Source organism: Protomyctophum bolini, assembly GCF_963924005.1.
Source record: "Protomyctophum bolini genome assembly, chromosome: 4".
NCBI lineage: Eukaryota > Metazoa > Chordata > Actinopteri > Myctophiformes > Myctophidae > Protomyctophum > Protomyctophum bolini.
Genome location: NC_137865.1, coordinates 29772877 through 29790167, shown reverse-complemented (window position 1 = coordinate 29790167; position 17291 = coordinate 29772877). Strand labels below are relative to the sequence as shown.

Here is a 17291-nt window from a genome sequence, read left to right as displayed (position 1 = left end):
TTTGCAGTGTGTCCTTGTTGGTCTGTAGACCTACTGTATGTCGAGTGGGTTTTGTGTCTGATGTTGCCTATGTTTTACCTTTTGGAATACCCCTGATTTCTAGTCAAATAAACACTTTGAAGTTAATCTACTCTGCATCTGGTTGCCTGCTTTTGGGTCCTACTCCGAAACTCATTCCTGACAACAACATGAGATCAGTTTATTTGATGCCTATCAAGTATGAAGGCATACAGTATACTGGTCACAACCTAAGGCAGAGAGAAAAGCCTGGTCACAACCTAAGACAGAGAGAAAAGCCTGGTCACAACCTAAGGCAGAGAGAAAAGCCTGGTCACAACCTAAGACAGAGAGAAAAGCCTGGTCACAACCTAAGGCAGAGAGAAAAGCCTGGTCACAACCTAAGACAGAGAGAAAAGCCTGGTCACAACCTAAGACAGAGAGAAAAGCCTGGTCACAACCTAAGACAGAGAAAAGCCTGGTCACAACCTAAGACAGAGAGAAAAGTCTGGTCACAACCTAAGTCAGAGAGTCTATCGGCGGAAGTGTCAGATTTCCTCCGGATACGTTATATTTTTCGACCAATCACAACACTTGTTTCATTCACGAAAAATGTAAACAGATTTGTAAAGCGTCAACATAATTTCCTTGAGCGGTACTTCCGCCAAAATCCTGCTACTTCCGCCCCCAAAAGATGATACACTCTACAGTGTAGGTCTTGCTCAGCATGTTTAAGCCTAATTTGTATAGTTGCACATAAATACACTTGTCAAAACACGTGAAAAGATGGACGCCCCCCCCCCCCCATGTCGCGAGAATTCATTTAAACAAATTTCTCCACTCACGAGCTGCAGCAGAGACGGACATATTAAGGAGGCCGGCCGGGTCGAATATGTGTGAGTGAGTAACGTAACCTAATAAAAGATGAATGAAGAATGGGCGGTGTTCTACGACATGCGGGCTGTCTGTGAGCTATAGCGCCTGTAATGTTTACCAGGCAGACAGACAGAGAGAGAGAGAGAGAGAGAGAGCGCGAGAGAGAGGAAACTCCTCCTGAAGCAACGCTCAAGTGCAAACAAGCCCAGGTAGGTATATAGCCCCCCGTCTCCAGAGCTGACGCAGTAGTAATAGGAGGAGGGGGGCTGGGGACGGGGTGGACCCAGACTGGGGACTTCAAAGAAAGGCCTCCTGGATGCTTATCAACTAACGTGCTCTCTCATCAGCCACAAGAGGACGGAGCAGATGAAAGGAGCGCTAATGCACCTCGTGCACGCACGAGAAAGAGATTTAGACAGACACAACACAGAAACGCGCACGCACGCACACACGCACTCGTGCGCACACACACACACACACACACACACACACACCCACGCACCCACACACACACACACACACACACACACACACACACACACACACACACACACACACACACACACACACACACAGCGCACTTAAGACCGTCAAGATTGAGAATCAGTGTCCAGACTCAGTGTCCAAAAAGCCCGTTTGCGCAGGGGATGAATGAGGACAGCAGCAGGTGATGACGTGGCCTTGAGACACACACACACACACACACACACACACACACACACATACACACAAGCGTAAAACACATCACGTGTTGTAAGCTTGTAGATCAGCTATTTCTTGCTATTTTGGGAAATGTTTTAACATGGAAAACGATTGACTTAAATAGTATAGTTACAGCTGCATGGGAGCATAGCTGTATCAGTATGTATTCTCTCTCTCATCCTAAGACTTGAAGACACACCATCAGGCCTGCTCCTCGCACGCACGCACGCACACACACACACACACACACACACACACACGCGCGCGCACACACACAGCACAATACACTAATCAGTGTGAGCGTCGATGCCACTTATGAGGACGTCTCTCTTTCTCTTCCGACGGGACGAGCAATAACACTAAACTCCACCTTTAAAAAGCCAGTCGCGGCGTGTCGGCGCGCCTCCACTTTACTTAAATCACATTCTCCCTGCAGGAGAAGGAGGCGGCCCGTCTCGCTGAGCCCATCCAGGGCCATATATGTCAGCGGCGGCGGAGGCGGCACGGGGACCACCCCCAACGCTAACAAAGCAGGCAACTGGTGGCAACGACAGGGGCGTGCTGCTGGAGTGGGGCTCTCTGCTGCCGAGGCCTGCCAAGCAGCCACCCGCTCTGCCAAGGAGAGAGCCCGGGCCAAAGAGGGCTGGAGGAGTGCAGAGGAGTCCCAACACACTCCCCCCCCCCCCCCCCCGGCCACCTGTGCCCATTAGGCTGGGCGATGACAACTGCACCAGTTCCCTGGGGGATCGCACCCAAACAAGTTAGACAGACAGAGAGAGAGAGGGAGGGGGGGGAGGGCCCCGGACAGGACAGGGGTCAAGGTCATTCTTTCCTGTACTGACAGACATACAGACAGCAGACCGATGCCAGACACTGTCATCATTAGACAGCCATACATGCAGGCTGTGCTATCGTCGAAGATAATGGTCAACGGCGGATGAAGTAAGTGAAGATTAACGCGGTTTTGGAGCCGAGGTAACCATTAGATCCTAACGCTGAAGGACGGACGGGCGGGCGACATTCGGGGGGAAAACGGGTTACAAGGGGAAGTATGTGTGGTTATCAGAGGCATTGCAATTAGCTGAGTAACGCCGTAAGATTTCCTTTGTAATTTTATGACGCCCTTTCATCTCCTCAGCTTGCACAAGCTATAAAAACACTGCTATGGCACTATGTGGCCTGCTTGATATCTCTTTTTATTGATATATAAAAGCATCCAGTGCACATGCGAGCACACGCACGCACGCACGCACGCACACACACACACACACGCACACACGCACACACGCACACGCAAACACACACACAACCATTAGCCCATGACTCATGTTGAGCGTTGCTTTAGTGTACAATGATAATGACGATCATTTCTCTCATTTCAGCCTGTGTGCAAATGCACGCACGCACGGACGCACTCTGACATGCCCCGAGGAAGAGGATCTGCCTTCAAAGAAACAATCTCACACACACATTTCAGCCATGTGTGGAGAGGAGAGCAAGATGCAGACAGGAGATAGCCCCCACCCCACCCACCACATCCACACAAACACTCGTACGCACGCGCACACACACACACACACACACACACACACACACACACACACACACACACACACACACAAGCCACTCACCATCATTACTACCATCACCACATCCACACAAACACTCGTACGCACACACACACATGCACACAAACAACACCGGGCGGGGGAGGGGGGGGGAGTGTTTCTGCGACCACAGTAAACCTGACAAACTTCCACAGCCCAAGTAAGGACGCTGTGTTTTCTCCTCTGACTTATTATTATATATGCACCTATAAATCACCTCAGCAGGACATTTCTTTGTTTTTGTCTAACATTCGAATACATTTGCAATTTGAGAGCTTTACACGAGAGCATGCCAAGCCTGCCCCAACAGCTTGGACAGGTCTGTCTTCCCTATTTTGGGCCTATCATCATGGGGGAAACTAGTCAAAGAATTTAAAATTTGATAATAATAAATCAAATGTCAATCTGCAGACTCACAAGTCACAACACAGCTTTTTGATCAGCTATTTTAGTTATTTATAAAACCCTTCATAGAAATGTAGTCAATAGTACAATATTTCTTTCTATAAGCGGAGTGGAAAGTCATCAGCTTGTAAGATAAACAAAACAACAAATACTTAAAAAATGTACTTCAGTCAGACAACTCAAGGAGATATATTTATTAAATATAAGATAATCAATGCAATATATTTATTATGGTTTGGCGATGTATTGGATCTGCTTTTTAGGTACTCAGGTCAAGCGCATCAGTCCCGACCATAGGGACTCCGAATCCCCCGTAACTAAAACAGTAGATCCAAAACGACAGGTGGTAGCTGGGGTGGAGGTGGGTGAGCACTTTGTATACAGCAGCGCACAGTATACAATAAAGCAGCAGCAAGCAAGCAAGCAGGAGGATGAATGCAAAACCTTCGGTTAAAGTAGCCGGTATGAGATTGGGTGAGCGTGTGATTGGCTGGGTGAATCATGTGGATGAGAGCCTGATGGTGGCCTAATTAACGGCCGGCGCGCTGACTGAGGTTCCCTGACTGAACTTGCTCTGCGCATGTCTACGACAGGCGCAAATGCTCATTTAACCCTACTTATTACCCTTGACACAATTGACACAATTAATCAAAAAATACCCCACTACCGTTGACGTAATTGTTTTATTCCGTATAATCGGGGGCTTTGTTTTAAATTATGTAGCAACTTTTAGTATGTTTGGCTAACGGCCGATGTCCTCCACCTAAAACCGGCCAAAATCCTCGCGCGCGCGGTCTTTATGTACATAGCTGTGTAAAATACGATATTCGTGGCTTCATTAGAGCTTAATTTGACTCAGATATTAAAATAAACGATCATCGCATATATCGCTGACAGATGACTGTGTAACACAGTGCAGAAAGATAGCGGATGTTGATGTTCCGTTTAACTGGAAATGACGACCGGAACTGAGCAGAGCCTAGCACAGAGCCACAGGCAGGCACTGAGCAGAGCCTAGCACAGAGCCACGGGCAGGCACTGAGCAGAGCCTAGCACAGAGCCACAGGCAGGGACTGAGCAGAGCCTAGCACAGAGCCACGGGCAGGCACTGAGCAGAGCCTAGCACAGAGCCACAGGCAGGGACTGAGCGGAGCCTAGCACAGAGCCACAGGCAGGCACTGAGCGGAGCCTAGCACAGAGCCACGGGCAGGCACTGAGCAGAGCCTAGCACAGAGCCACGGGCAGGCACTGAGCAGAGCCTAGCACAGAGCCACAGGCAGGCGCTGAGTTGAGCCTAGCACAGAGCCACGGGCAGGCGCTGAGTGGAGCCTAGCACAGAGCCACGGGCAGGCGCTGAGTGGAGCCTAGCACAGAGCCACAGGCAGGCACTGAGCAGAGCCTAGCACAGAGCCACGGGCAGGCGCTGAGTTGAGCCTAACACAGAGCCACAGGCAGGCGCTGAGTTGAGCCTAGCACAGAGCCACGGGCAGGCGCTGAGTTGAGCCTAACACAGAGCCACAGGCAGGCGCTGAGTTGAGCCTAGCACAGAGCCACAGGCAGGCACTGAGCAGAGCCTAGCACAGAGCCACACAGCCTGAGGGGCCCCACTGCCTGCGAGAGGAAGTCATAGTATTCATACAGATTTATGAATGAGCGTCGTCGGGAGCAAAGGATGAGTCACAGCTTCTGTGCTGCACAGCCAGAAGGCAGCATGGATGGAGGCAGCCCTATCACCACGGACTGGAGGAACTGAGTGGCTCAAAGAGACATCATCAAGCTGGCTAGAGCTCTACACTCCTGCTATACACCAGTGGTTCCTAAACTCTTTCATGTCAACCCCCAAAATGATACTCATTAGCCTGCGGACCCCCATTTGAAAATATATGCCAATGACCCCCATAAGAGAAGATTTTTCCGGCTCTATACCAGTGATTTTCAACCATTTTTCCATTTCAAGGGCCCCCAGTTTGACATGAATTAGGCTACGGTCCCCTATTTAATGGCATTTCTATCTCTGGGACCCCAGTGTATATTATACAATCAAAGTTAATGTAACTCTGAGAGTGTACAAATGTCTCTTAGGAGGCAAGAAAGCTTGACACAGGTCCTATTTTGGTCACTCAAGGCTATGAGAGGAAACCTTGGAAAAGGGGCCAATCTGTCAACACTTTGAGAGGAGTCCTTTGTAGCCTCAGGAGGACAGGAGTCGGATAAACTCTCAGGGTCAGCTATCAATGGACAATAGGCCCTGCTGTTCATACACGGACAATAACACACTGTAGAAGCATATCATCATGAATGAACTTGTCTAACTACACAATCAAATTGAAATTACGCCAAGAAAAGACACGGCTGTCGACGCTTAAAACCATAGCAATAGCGGTCGACACGTGGGGCTTTTTTCACGAGTCTCGCTGCACTCCGCTGCTCACGCAGTGTGAAGGAAAAGATATGTTACAATTTAGCTTTTGGGAGGAACTCAAAACAAATCAGAGCGCGAGGTATTATACGCGGAATTCCATTCTGACCAATCACGCTCGCCACTCGCACCCCGTGACTCGCAAAATGTCTAAAGGCAACAAATAAAACCAATTGAGCAGAAAAACTATTTGTAAGCAAACAAGACACCCTCCCCTCGCTCTGAGAGAGCTCAGGTTCTGAGGTAGTTCAATGAAGAAGGCCTCTATTATGGGCAGACGTATAAGATCTCCTGCGAAACGTCCTCAAGAATGACATTTATGAATGTGACCTAGATGGGAGAAAATGTGGCAGAGGCCCAGCAGAGGGAACCCAAAGGAGAGAGAGAGAGAGAGAGAGTGTGCATGTGTGTGTGTGTGTGTGTGTGTGTGTGTGTGTGTGTGTGTGTGTGTGTGTGTGTGTGTGTGTGTGTGTGTGTGTGCACTGAACTATACTGCAGCACCCAGGAATGCAGACCCCCGATAACGTTTGATATTTATACGTGCAACTGTGTAGCAATGTGTTGGTGGTGGTGATTAACTCACTCGTATGCAAACGGATATCTGAGAAGTTGGACAATGAAATGGATGCCACTGTCATTAGTACCACTTCGTTATGCAGTCATATTATAAGAACAGCAGACTGAAGGGTTGTGGCTGATCAATGGTTTCTGCAGATAAAACCTTTCTTAGTGAGGTGCAGGGGAGAATCCTTATAGTGTGTCCTCTAGCCATCTTCTCCATGTCTCTCTCTCTCTCTCTAGCTCACACAGAACCCTATTTACGGCCTGTCAGTTTGCATGCCCCCTACCGCTCTTTAAAAAGACATAAGCGTCTGAGAAAACAAAGACAGAGAGAGAGAGAGAGAGGTGTGGGGGCATGGGGGGGGGAGTGGGGGTCTTCACGCACAAGGCTGCCATGAAGGGAGCTCTGTGCCTGCCTTCTCTAATTTATTTATTTTCAATGGCACCGCGTGGAGTAGCTCCACACAGAGAATCGATAGTCTTGCATGCAGTCCTCCGGGGAAATAATGGAGACAGGGGCACGCTAGCAAGCAAGCACACACACACCACCACGCCGGCAGCAAGGCTGGGGTTAACTGAATGGGACGACTGCATCTCTGTATGTTGATTACATCCCGCCCCTACCCCCCAAGAACGATCCCGGGTTACGGACACCTTCCCCTGTAATGTGTGTCGGCGACGACACTCTTCCGCTCTTTAAGCCGAGGAGGAGTTAGCCAAACCTGGGCGTGCAGCGAGGCTTTGACATGGCGGTAAGCTAAGCTAGCACAGCAGCACTAGCCACGTTGTTTTCTCTGTTGTTCTCTCTCTCTCTCTCTCTCTCTCTCTTTCCCAGACTCATTTGCTCCTGCTCCCAAGGAGCTGTGGTGACCCACGGAATGAGAGAGAGAGAGAGAGGCTGCGGGGCAGCGCATGATGGATCTGATTAGGCCGCCGTTTAGTGCGGTGATGGTGGGGCTTGTGGTGGGAAGGCGTACGGCATGTGAGCCAATGGGCCTGATCAACACGTGAGTGAGTGGCATCTCTCCACCGTTGGGCACAGCGACCGGGTGCTTGGCAGAGCGTCCCCCAAGCCTTCTAAGAGAAGGATGCATGGGCATTGAGTCACTGTACCATACCCCCCCCCCCCCCCCCCCCCCCCCATTCTCTCCCCCACGGAAACCACCGAGCTCTCCAAAGCCTGCGTGCATCCTGTCCCCTCAGTCACCACCACAGCCCCTTTGATAAACCTCAGAGAAAAGCCTTTCCATATTGAAACGCTACGAGCGATTGTGTTGTTGGTTCAACAACACATAAAAAATAATCTAAATGACAAACAAAGATAGATCCCACCTTGGCTCTGACAGCCGTAGAGACAGATGATGCTCCGACACACACACACACACACACACACACACACACACACACACACACACACACACACACACACACACACACACACACACACACACACACACACACACACACACACACACACACACACACACACACACACACACAAACGCCCACATTTATATCATCACTGCTGTCAACAATCTCACTCCTATATTCATTCCATACAAACGGTCTCCGTATGTCCCGGCATGAAGTGTCTGCACACACAGCTGTACACTGTGTATTTTCCCCTCTCTATCCCCTCACAACTGCAGTGACTAAGCCAGCAGGAATGTCTACCTTATATACTCACTTAAAGGGGCAGACTTCTTTCCATCCAATTCCAATGCAACGTGTATAGCAGCTGTACATAATGTATCGATAACAACATGGCGGCTCCTGTACCGCGCGCACATTCATACAAGCGTTGTTTTTTTTCTGCATGCGTGGAGAAGTCGAGGGGCGACAACACAAGCGTATTGACGTGGGCGCGGCCCCGTGAAATTGTCGCACGTGTGCTTGTTTCGAGACTGACCAGAACTGCATTCTGTTGAGCTCGCATTGTCGCGCCCCTCATGAGCAGACCTGGAGCAGACCTGTCGTTGAACCAGACCCTCATGAGCAGACCTGGAGCAGACCTGTCGTTGAACCAGACCCTCATGAGCAGACCTGGAGCAGACCTGTCGTTAATCCAGGCCACAACGTCTGCATGAAACCATGCCCGTATAAAAGGACCTTTACACAATTCAGTCGCTCCACAAAACACTCCTCATCTCGTCAACGCCAACAACCAGCTGCTGTCTGAGATTACGTATGGCGAAAGAAAATCAATACACAAAAAGCTCAGATGAAGGTTGAGAAGCGCGTTTGTTACACCATTTATTTGTATCTCCTTGCCTACAATTCCTCAGTGAGACAAATTTGTCTCGCTAGCCAGCAAAACAATCCACAGTACAGGACAAATTATACTATAGCTGACCTGGCGCACGCAATGGTTTTACTCCATTATTTGAACTGGGCTGTGCGGCCCTCCACACACAATCATTCTACAGCTGTGGCCCCCGACCTAATCTAGTTGAATACCCCTGATGTACAGTATGATGAATAGAGCGCCCCTCACTTCAAACGAGTGTGATGTATTTTCTTTACCCTTCCAGATTCAAAGTGTTCCAACGTTGAGACAGTTCAATTCCAGATGTGTTGCCTTATAGCTGGTGTATCTGGCTCATGCAAATTCCTCCGCAAACAGTATACTTTTAATTAATGCAGTTTCTTGTGCGCTCGTAACACAGAGATTCAGGAAATCGTGATATATCACAGAGGTCACACTCTCAGTTCAGAGTGCTGCGAGGGAGCAGCAGTCATATCGAGTTGGTCTCTGGAGTCAACAGATTATCAAATGCAAAAAAGATTTTAAAAGTCTCTCAGGGTTGAGAGCAGGAGAACTCTGTCGACTGCCAAGGCTCCTAAATGCCTTTCCTTTGCTGGGTTCAAAACAAGGCCATAGAACTCATAGCAGGGCAGGTTTCCCTATAGCTCACTGCCCAACAGCACTAACGCTCAACCAGGCTAATGGACTGAATGTCCAACATAATTCTACCACCTAAGTCTCTCTCTCTCTCTCTCTCTCTCTCTCTCTCTCTTGTTTCCCGGGTTGTAACCCTGAAATGAACCCTTCATGAGCCTTGCCTTGTTAGAAAGGAATGGCAACGATGGCACGTAGTCCCGCAGGATTGCGATGATTAACATTTTTGATTTATCAAACCCTTCGGAGAGGAAGGGGCAAGGAGGCAGTCTGCCATTTGCTAAAATCAATATGGGTTTTACAGCGTTTGGGACGTTGACGCACAGTACAATCCTCAGTGTTAATGTGACTCATAGACGCACTCTCTGAGTCACATTAAGTGAGGTTCTGCTCAAATCACCTGACTGTGCATAATGGGGTGTGGGATTAAGGGGGGTCTGAATAAAGTGAGTGCCCATGTGTGGCTGAGCATAGCCTACTCTACTGTAAGTTAATATTCCAACACATAAAGGAGACATGCAAGCTATGTGAAGACAGGCAAGTGTGCGTGTGTGTGTGTGTGTGTGTGTGCGCGTGCAGAGTGACCTGCTCTGAGACAGGCCTCTGAACAGGGGTATAGTGCGCCTCCCGTGCCTGTCTGGGACACTGAGACCTGAGAGGGGCCTGTTCTGTTCAAAGCATGGCCAGAGAGCACACTTTAGTCACGGGACCCACCCGCCCGTTTTAAAAGCAAACAGTGGCTGCGCACAGCTGCACACGCACGCACACACACACACACACACCGTGTCACAGTCACACAGGAACACACGGGGCTCGGCTAAACAAGCGGAGCTGGCCGCCGCCACCGCTGGAGAGTGATGAGAGAATGCCTCCGACAAGTAAACAGCAGAGATATCCGACAGCCGGAGCTGTTAACAGCCCCTGATAAGACCGGCGGAAGAGTGAGAGAAAGAGAGAGAGGGGGGGGGGGGAGGAGGGGGTAGAGAGAGAGAGAGAGAGAGAGAGAGAGGGGGGGGGGGGGGGAGAGAAGGAGGGAGGGAGGGGGTAGAGAGAGAGAGAGAGAGAGAGAGAGAGAAGGGGGGGAGGGAGGGAGAGAGAAGGAGGGAGGGGGTAGAGAGAGAGAGGGAGAGAGAGAGAGAGAGAGCGAGAGAGAGAGAGAGAGAGAGAGCGAGAGCAGAACAAAACCAACCACACTAGTAACACTACTGAAGGGTAGTATAGTACGAGGAGCGATCTTCGCCGAGAAGACGAAGACATGAGGAACAAAGGAAGGGTGAAGACAAGAAAAAAATGGAGGGGAGGGGAGGGGGAGAGAGAAACAAGGGGGAGGACGGAGAGGGGGAAAAGGGAGGGAGGGAGGGGTGCGGGGGTGGGACAGGGCGGTGTGTTTTTCAAGCCTGCGGGCCTGAGTGTGTGTGTGTGTGTGTGTGTGTGTGTGTGTGTGTGTGTGTGTTAGCGAGCGCTCGCCGACGGCAAGCTCGTGTACTTGACATTTTCTCTGACATTTCCCCTCAGCAGCCCTCGTCCACAGTCCACACACACACACACACACACACACACATAACACACACAGGCCTCTCCGCGCCTCGCTGCACAGTAAAAATCCTCGCCGCTGAGATAAAACTGAGATGGTAAAAAATTGACCAAAGCGGGTCTATTTTTAACGGACGGCAATGATTGTCCTTTTTGTGTACCTCCCTGTCGTTAAGAAAGGACCCCAGAAAACCTTCTGCTCCAATCTGCGCTCCCCGACGCGGTCACTCCCACCCGCTTCCATCCGGCCAAGTGTGGCATTAATTAACATTAACCTGGCTTAAGCTCCTTCCTTCCTAGAGTCCTCTCCTGAGTGTTCCCACAATGTTCAGGTCGAGACGGTCCCAAAAGAGAGATTAGACATTTGCCCATGATCCCAAACTAGTGAAAATAGCCGCTCTTCAAGCTCACAACGCTTGTAGATCGGCTAGATACTTTATTTTTTATTTTATTCATGCATTTCTTAGATTTGTTTGTTTGTATTAAAATTCATAATATTGTTACATACAATATAACAACATACATTACAATATTAATGATGTAGGAAAATGAAATGGGATTTTTACCCGAGTCGTGACCTACAAATGGGTGATTTAACCCCAGTGCGAGCTTTTACCGGTCGGCGAGCTGTTTGAGCTGTCTGAATCTGTATCTAGTGAGCAAACAAACACGCAAGAAGAGGAGGAGGAGGAGGAGGAGGAGGAGAAGGAGAAGGAGGTGGAGTAGGAGGAGTTGTGCTGGGTGAGCCAGCCTGCCTGGAAGCCCCACAGGCTAGGGTAGCGTACTACGAAGACAGCACTCCCTACCCATGTACTGTAATTAAAGAGGAGACTGGTCCGTATTGACTAGAAAACCACTGCATGCCCTTGAAGGAACATCTGTACTGGAGAAAAACAAGACAATTATGCAGAGGGGCGAAGGGAGAGGGGGGAGGTACACACATCTTGCCTTCAAAGACAGAGAGAGACAAGGAGAGGGGATAGAGACTAGAGAGAGAGAGAGAGAGAGAGAGAGAGAGAGAGAGAGAGAGAGAGAGAGAGAGAGAGAGAGAGAGAGAGAGAGAGATCCTATACTATATGGATGTATCCCTGACAGAAAATGCACAATCTTTTTATAGCTTCACAAGAGAGTATTACTCAAAGTGTTAATATAATACAGCTCTGTTTACACCTTTACTTTATTCCTATTTATATTCATTATCTATTCGTACATACATTGTTTTTATCTTGATTGTTTTGTTCCACTTTTGCTTTGACAATGTAAACGTATTTTCTCTCTCATGCCAATAAAGCTCCTTTGAATTGAAATTGAGAGGAGAAAGAGAGAGGGGGGGGGGGGGAACTCATCTCTGCTTCAGGCCCTGATATTATTGTGACAGGCATCACAGTAGTTCTGTTGCTCTCATTCTTATAACTTGGGTTGCCTCCTCATTGTTCTGTCTCTGGTTATGGGGTTGCCCAAAGCTTGTATCTGTAGTGCCACAGTGGCCTCTATAGCTTCTCCACCGGGGTTGAACCGCTTCGCTTCCTTTCCACCGTCGATAATACTGAACCAGTTCAGAGTGTTTACACTGAAAATGAGTTACCCTAAAAGTTGATTCGAAAATGGAACCAAAAGAAAAATGGCCGCCGGTTCCGTGAAAGCACCAATGTTCCAAGAATCTAGGACGGAACCAGTTCTAGAACCAATGTACTTTTGGTGGAAAATACCTCACTGGTCCATTTGGTTCCATTTGTACACATCCATTTGTACACATCAGAGTTAAATCAAGCCTGAGGATTTTTCCAACTGCAAACTGATTGAAGCGTTGAAACTCCAGCAGTGCACCTCTGACGAGACTCCTCCGGACTAAAAGGCCAGTCAGAAGAAGGAAAACAAGAACACAAGCGTAAACAGTCCATAGATGGTCTATAGAAACAGGGCTGGTCACTAAGGAAGGGACTAGAGGTTGATTTACACTATTTGTTCTGAGGGATTGCCGGGGGTGTGTGTGTGTGTGTGTGTGGGGGGGGGGGGGGGGGTGTTTGAGACTCCCAACTGACCATGGGAGCTGTACACAGGTCTTCAATAGACGAGGGCTGACCATGGGAACTGACCATGGGAGCTGTACACATACAGGTCTTCTTTCCCACTGTCGCCTTTGAGGAGGGGAAATGGGGGAGGTGACGCACGCAGGAGTTGAAACTTTGTTTTCATTGTGTAGCCTCAAGGTCGCCGAGCGAGAACATGCCGAGAACATGCCGAGATACGGCGGAGAAAAGAGGGAGAGAGAGAGAGAGAGAGAGAGAGAGAGAGAGAGAGAGGGGGGGGGGGGGGGAGCAGACGCCCAGTCATACCACAGTGTGTAAAAGTCGAGGCAAAACAAACAAACAGAGGGCGACAGGAGCCTAGCTGCCCATGCCTTGGCACTGATATCACCTTCTCGCCCGCACATTACTTCTACATCAACATCTGCTAACTAGCACAACAACTCAGCCAAACCTTAAGGCACTGCTCGATGTCAACAGCTTATAAACTTTTGTTTATGTTAGAACCATGGCAAGTTTTCCTTTCCATGAACTCATTATCTCTGCTCTGACATGTGCCATATGACAAGTTATTACTCAAACTGTCTCATAATACCACACAGAAAAGCCATTTTGTCATTTTAACCACGTATGCCCTATTTTATATTTATATTTTTATTTGTAGTATGGTGGTGCTGTGTATAGCGAAAATAGCGTACAAATCTGGAACAAGCTCACATTTTCACCTATATAATGACAAAATAGGGATGCTCAGGTTTGAAACGTAGTTAAAAAGGGTATCATTCTTCCGGAGAGAATTCTTGTGCAATGCTGTGCCTCTTTCGGCAGCACAGATAATAACACCGTGAAGACCTGTATGATGTTTTTGTTATTATGCAGCCTGTGAAGATAAGTCAGCCCTCAAACACTGGTGACCGTTCTTCTAGTAAAAAATTATGTTTGCTGTGAATTTACCCGAAGCCTTTTAGAGACTACTAATGACCCTCCATTAGTCAGTCTACACACAAAAAGACATGATTGCTGACCTAACAGGTCAATCAAGTGCTGTGCTTGCCATTTTCAAAGGGATTTGTACAAGAGCCTGCGTGTGCATAAAGTAATACAAAATAAAAACAAATCATAGCAACACACCTCAAAATGAAAAACACGAACCTAAACCTAAAGCAGTATAATACAATTTTAACATACAAGGCATGTGATCATGATCGTGGTGATAGCCTCTCCTTGTGCAATACAGTCTGTGTGAAAAAGGCAGACACGGCAGACAAAAAGACAAGTACATGACGTTGTATTGTGCAACTGCCCTCTAGTTTTGAACAGGCAAGGACCCAAGACAGCTGACCTAGTTGTCCCATCTCTAATGCCTTGTCTGACTCAGAGAAATAGTGTTGAGGAAAACGTTGCCGCTGGCTGTTAAAGCCCGACTGAGAAATCCGAACAGATGTGATTTACTACGTGGAATAGACCTGCATATGGAGTAAATATCAAAATTCCAACATAACTGACCCTCCACTGAACTGTTTTAGAAAACGTCTAAACCTGCCCTCTGGGCTGAAATTAAACAAGGATGACCCTCCACCAAATTCCTCCATATACCCCCTTTCCATAAATTGCCAACAGTCCCCAAGGCAAATATTTAACTGGCATGGTCCAGACAGGTAGACTAGCTCATTTTTTGGCAGAGCGACTCTAACCTCAACTGAGTCTGCCTTTCTAATACCTGGTGCTGAATATTGCAGCCATCCCTCACTCCACAAATAGCCTGATCTAAAGGCAGGTTCTCCATAATGAACAGAGAAGAGATGTTTGCACTGGCCCGTGGACAATCCTGCAGGCCTGACAGAAATGAAGAGAAAACACTGTGCGTGTGTGTGCGTGGATTCATGGGATTTGTTCACAAATGAAGAAATACTGCAATTTCAGAGTGTTTGTGAATTGTAAGCAGCACCAAAACCCACCTACCTAGATCAAAAGCGTGCATCTGCGTTTGCTTGCATAACACGCAAGAAAATCAACCTTAACCCGGTTACAAAATGAGGATGTTGTTTTTTAAGCCAGCGGGCTGACTAGTGGACAGACACGTACCTTTCTGACACTGGGTGGATGTCCAGCAGCGGTAGTCGTAGTTGTCGTTGAACATGGTGCGCCGGCACAGCGGGCTGTTGTTGTTGTTGTCCAGTCGGCCCGGGCAGACGTCGTCGCACTCCTTGGACTGCTTATTACCACTGACAAAGTTGTTGAAGTCGGCGTCCATGACAAGCGACCAGTCCACCGAGTCCAGGTAGCACAGCTCAGGGTTCTTCTCGATACGGATGGCGCCACGTGTGACGTTCCGCAGGCTGTACAGGCCGATGTCCTTGAGGCTGGTCATCTCGAAGATCACCAGCGCATAGTTGTAGAAGAGGTTGCGCCCACGGATGACGCTCAGGTTGGGGAAGAGCGTGCTGAGGCTGTCGAGGCCCGCCACACGGAACAGCAGCAGGTACTCAGTGATGACGGTCAGCTTGGGGAAGCTGAGCGAGCGCAGGAGCTCCTGGTTGAGGCTGCTGGTCTTGTCGGAGATGAGTAGGATCTGCAGGTAGCCCTCCACCACCGTGCAGTTCTCCAGCCGCTTGAACTGGCTGATCTCGTTGCGGATGTCGATGCCCGGACCGCAGACTAGTGGGAAGACACGTGACAAGAGACAGACATACGTATTAGATATGTACGTACGTACGTACATGTATACGTAGTAGACACATTAGACATACACATTAGAGCAGTGGTAACTAAACTTTCCCGCCCGTGACCCAAAACAGAAATCTGATATTCGACCGGAGACGCAAACTAGAGACAATAGCAGCTATGTTCATTAATTCAGAAATATTTGTTCTAATGCATGTCATTTCTTAGATTTTTCTTTAATTTCTATGACATTACTGAAAATCATTTTGTTATTAATTCATGAAAAGTTTTCTTTTTTTAATGAATATTTTTAAATAATTAAATAAATAATTAAAAACCAAATGTAGGAAACTAAAACTAAGGGGACCCATAACGATCCACAAATGGATCGCCCACTGTTTGGGATCCATCCAACAATGTTATGCATACTTCTTGATAGAAATGAGACGTCTCCAGTTCGATTCTGTCCGGAGACGTGTGTTTCACATCTTTCTCCCCCTCTCTACCCTTAGCTTCCCGACTCTCTACACTGTAAATAAAGCATCAAATGCCTAAAGAAATCTTTAGTAAAAAAGGAAGGAAGGAAGGAATTAGGGCTGTCCCAAATGCCTTTTTTGGAGGGACTTTGAAGCTTCAACACAAATTGTCAATGAGCCTAAGCCTCGAGCTTGAAACAGACTTTTGTATACTACCTACCATTTTGAATAATCCACTACACGCTTGAATCAGGTCTCAGGACATAAAAACCTCTGTTTAAAGTCCAGTGTTCTCACTCAGTGTTGTTGCTTTAATAATATAATATAATAATGAATGCTGTCAAAGTTAACGCGTTATTAATGCATTAACGCAACACCTTATTAACGGCACTAATTGTTTTATCGCATTAACGCAACAAAAAAAAAACACAGAGATTGGCAGGCGGGATGTTGAGGAATACTGGTTCCTGCAATGCACTCCCTTCCCAGACCCCTTGTTAGGATGTTTTAAGTGGAGTAACAGCCTTCCATTTACATTTCACAAAGGTTTTGCTCGTGTCGTACGTTCCAGTCCAAAAAAGCTTGAGAAACCTGTGCAATTCATCCATCCAGACCCAAAGCAAAACCCCCGCTGTTCATTTTGCATCGCATTGTAAACAGCTGTGCCTGTGCCTCGTTATAGCCACGCACGTTTCTAACTTGCCGTCACAGTCGCGATACTTTTCAAGTTTTCAGTTGTGTGGTACTTGTTTATGGATTTAACTGTAACAGAAAGTTCTATCCAGGCTATCCACAGTCCCATCACCCAGTCACGGAGCTGGTACTGACAGTACACAGTAGCCTACAGAGACGAGTCGAGCAGCAGCAGCCAGACGCACCAGCTAGCTACCTAGAAGCCAGGTGTTGCCAATATAACTCTATGGCAGAAACAAGCCACCTAGGTCTATACAAAATAAGACAAAAAGAAGCAACACTGGTCGTTTTTGTCCAGTGTTGCCAAATAAGCGATTAGTAAGTAATTTAATTAAATTTATAAGCGATTTTGGGATTATTTTTGTAGATTGAAAAAATATTGGGGGTCCTTTGCTCTTGGCATGAAAATGTTTGAGAACCACTGCTCTAAAA

The 17291-nt window shown here is 48.0% G+C and overlaps 1 protein-coding gene across 1 annotated transcript in view; it reads right to left on the bottom strand.

Moving 5' to 3' along the window:
- The window catches only part of igf1ra (insulin-like growth factor 1a receptor), a 122252-nt gene that overhangs the window by 92536 nt on the left and 12425 nt on the right, over nt 1-17291 (bottom strand). The window contains exon 2 of the mRNA XM_080760791.1: nt 15112-15684. Coding sequence (XP_080616917.1) covers nt 15112-15684 — 573 coding nt within the window. The remainder of the gene's footprint in view (nt 1-15111; nt 15685-17291) is intronic.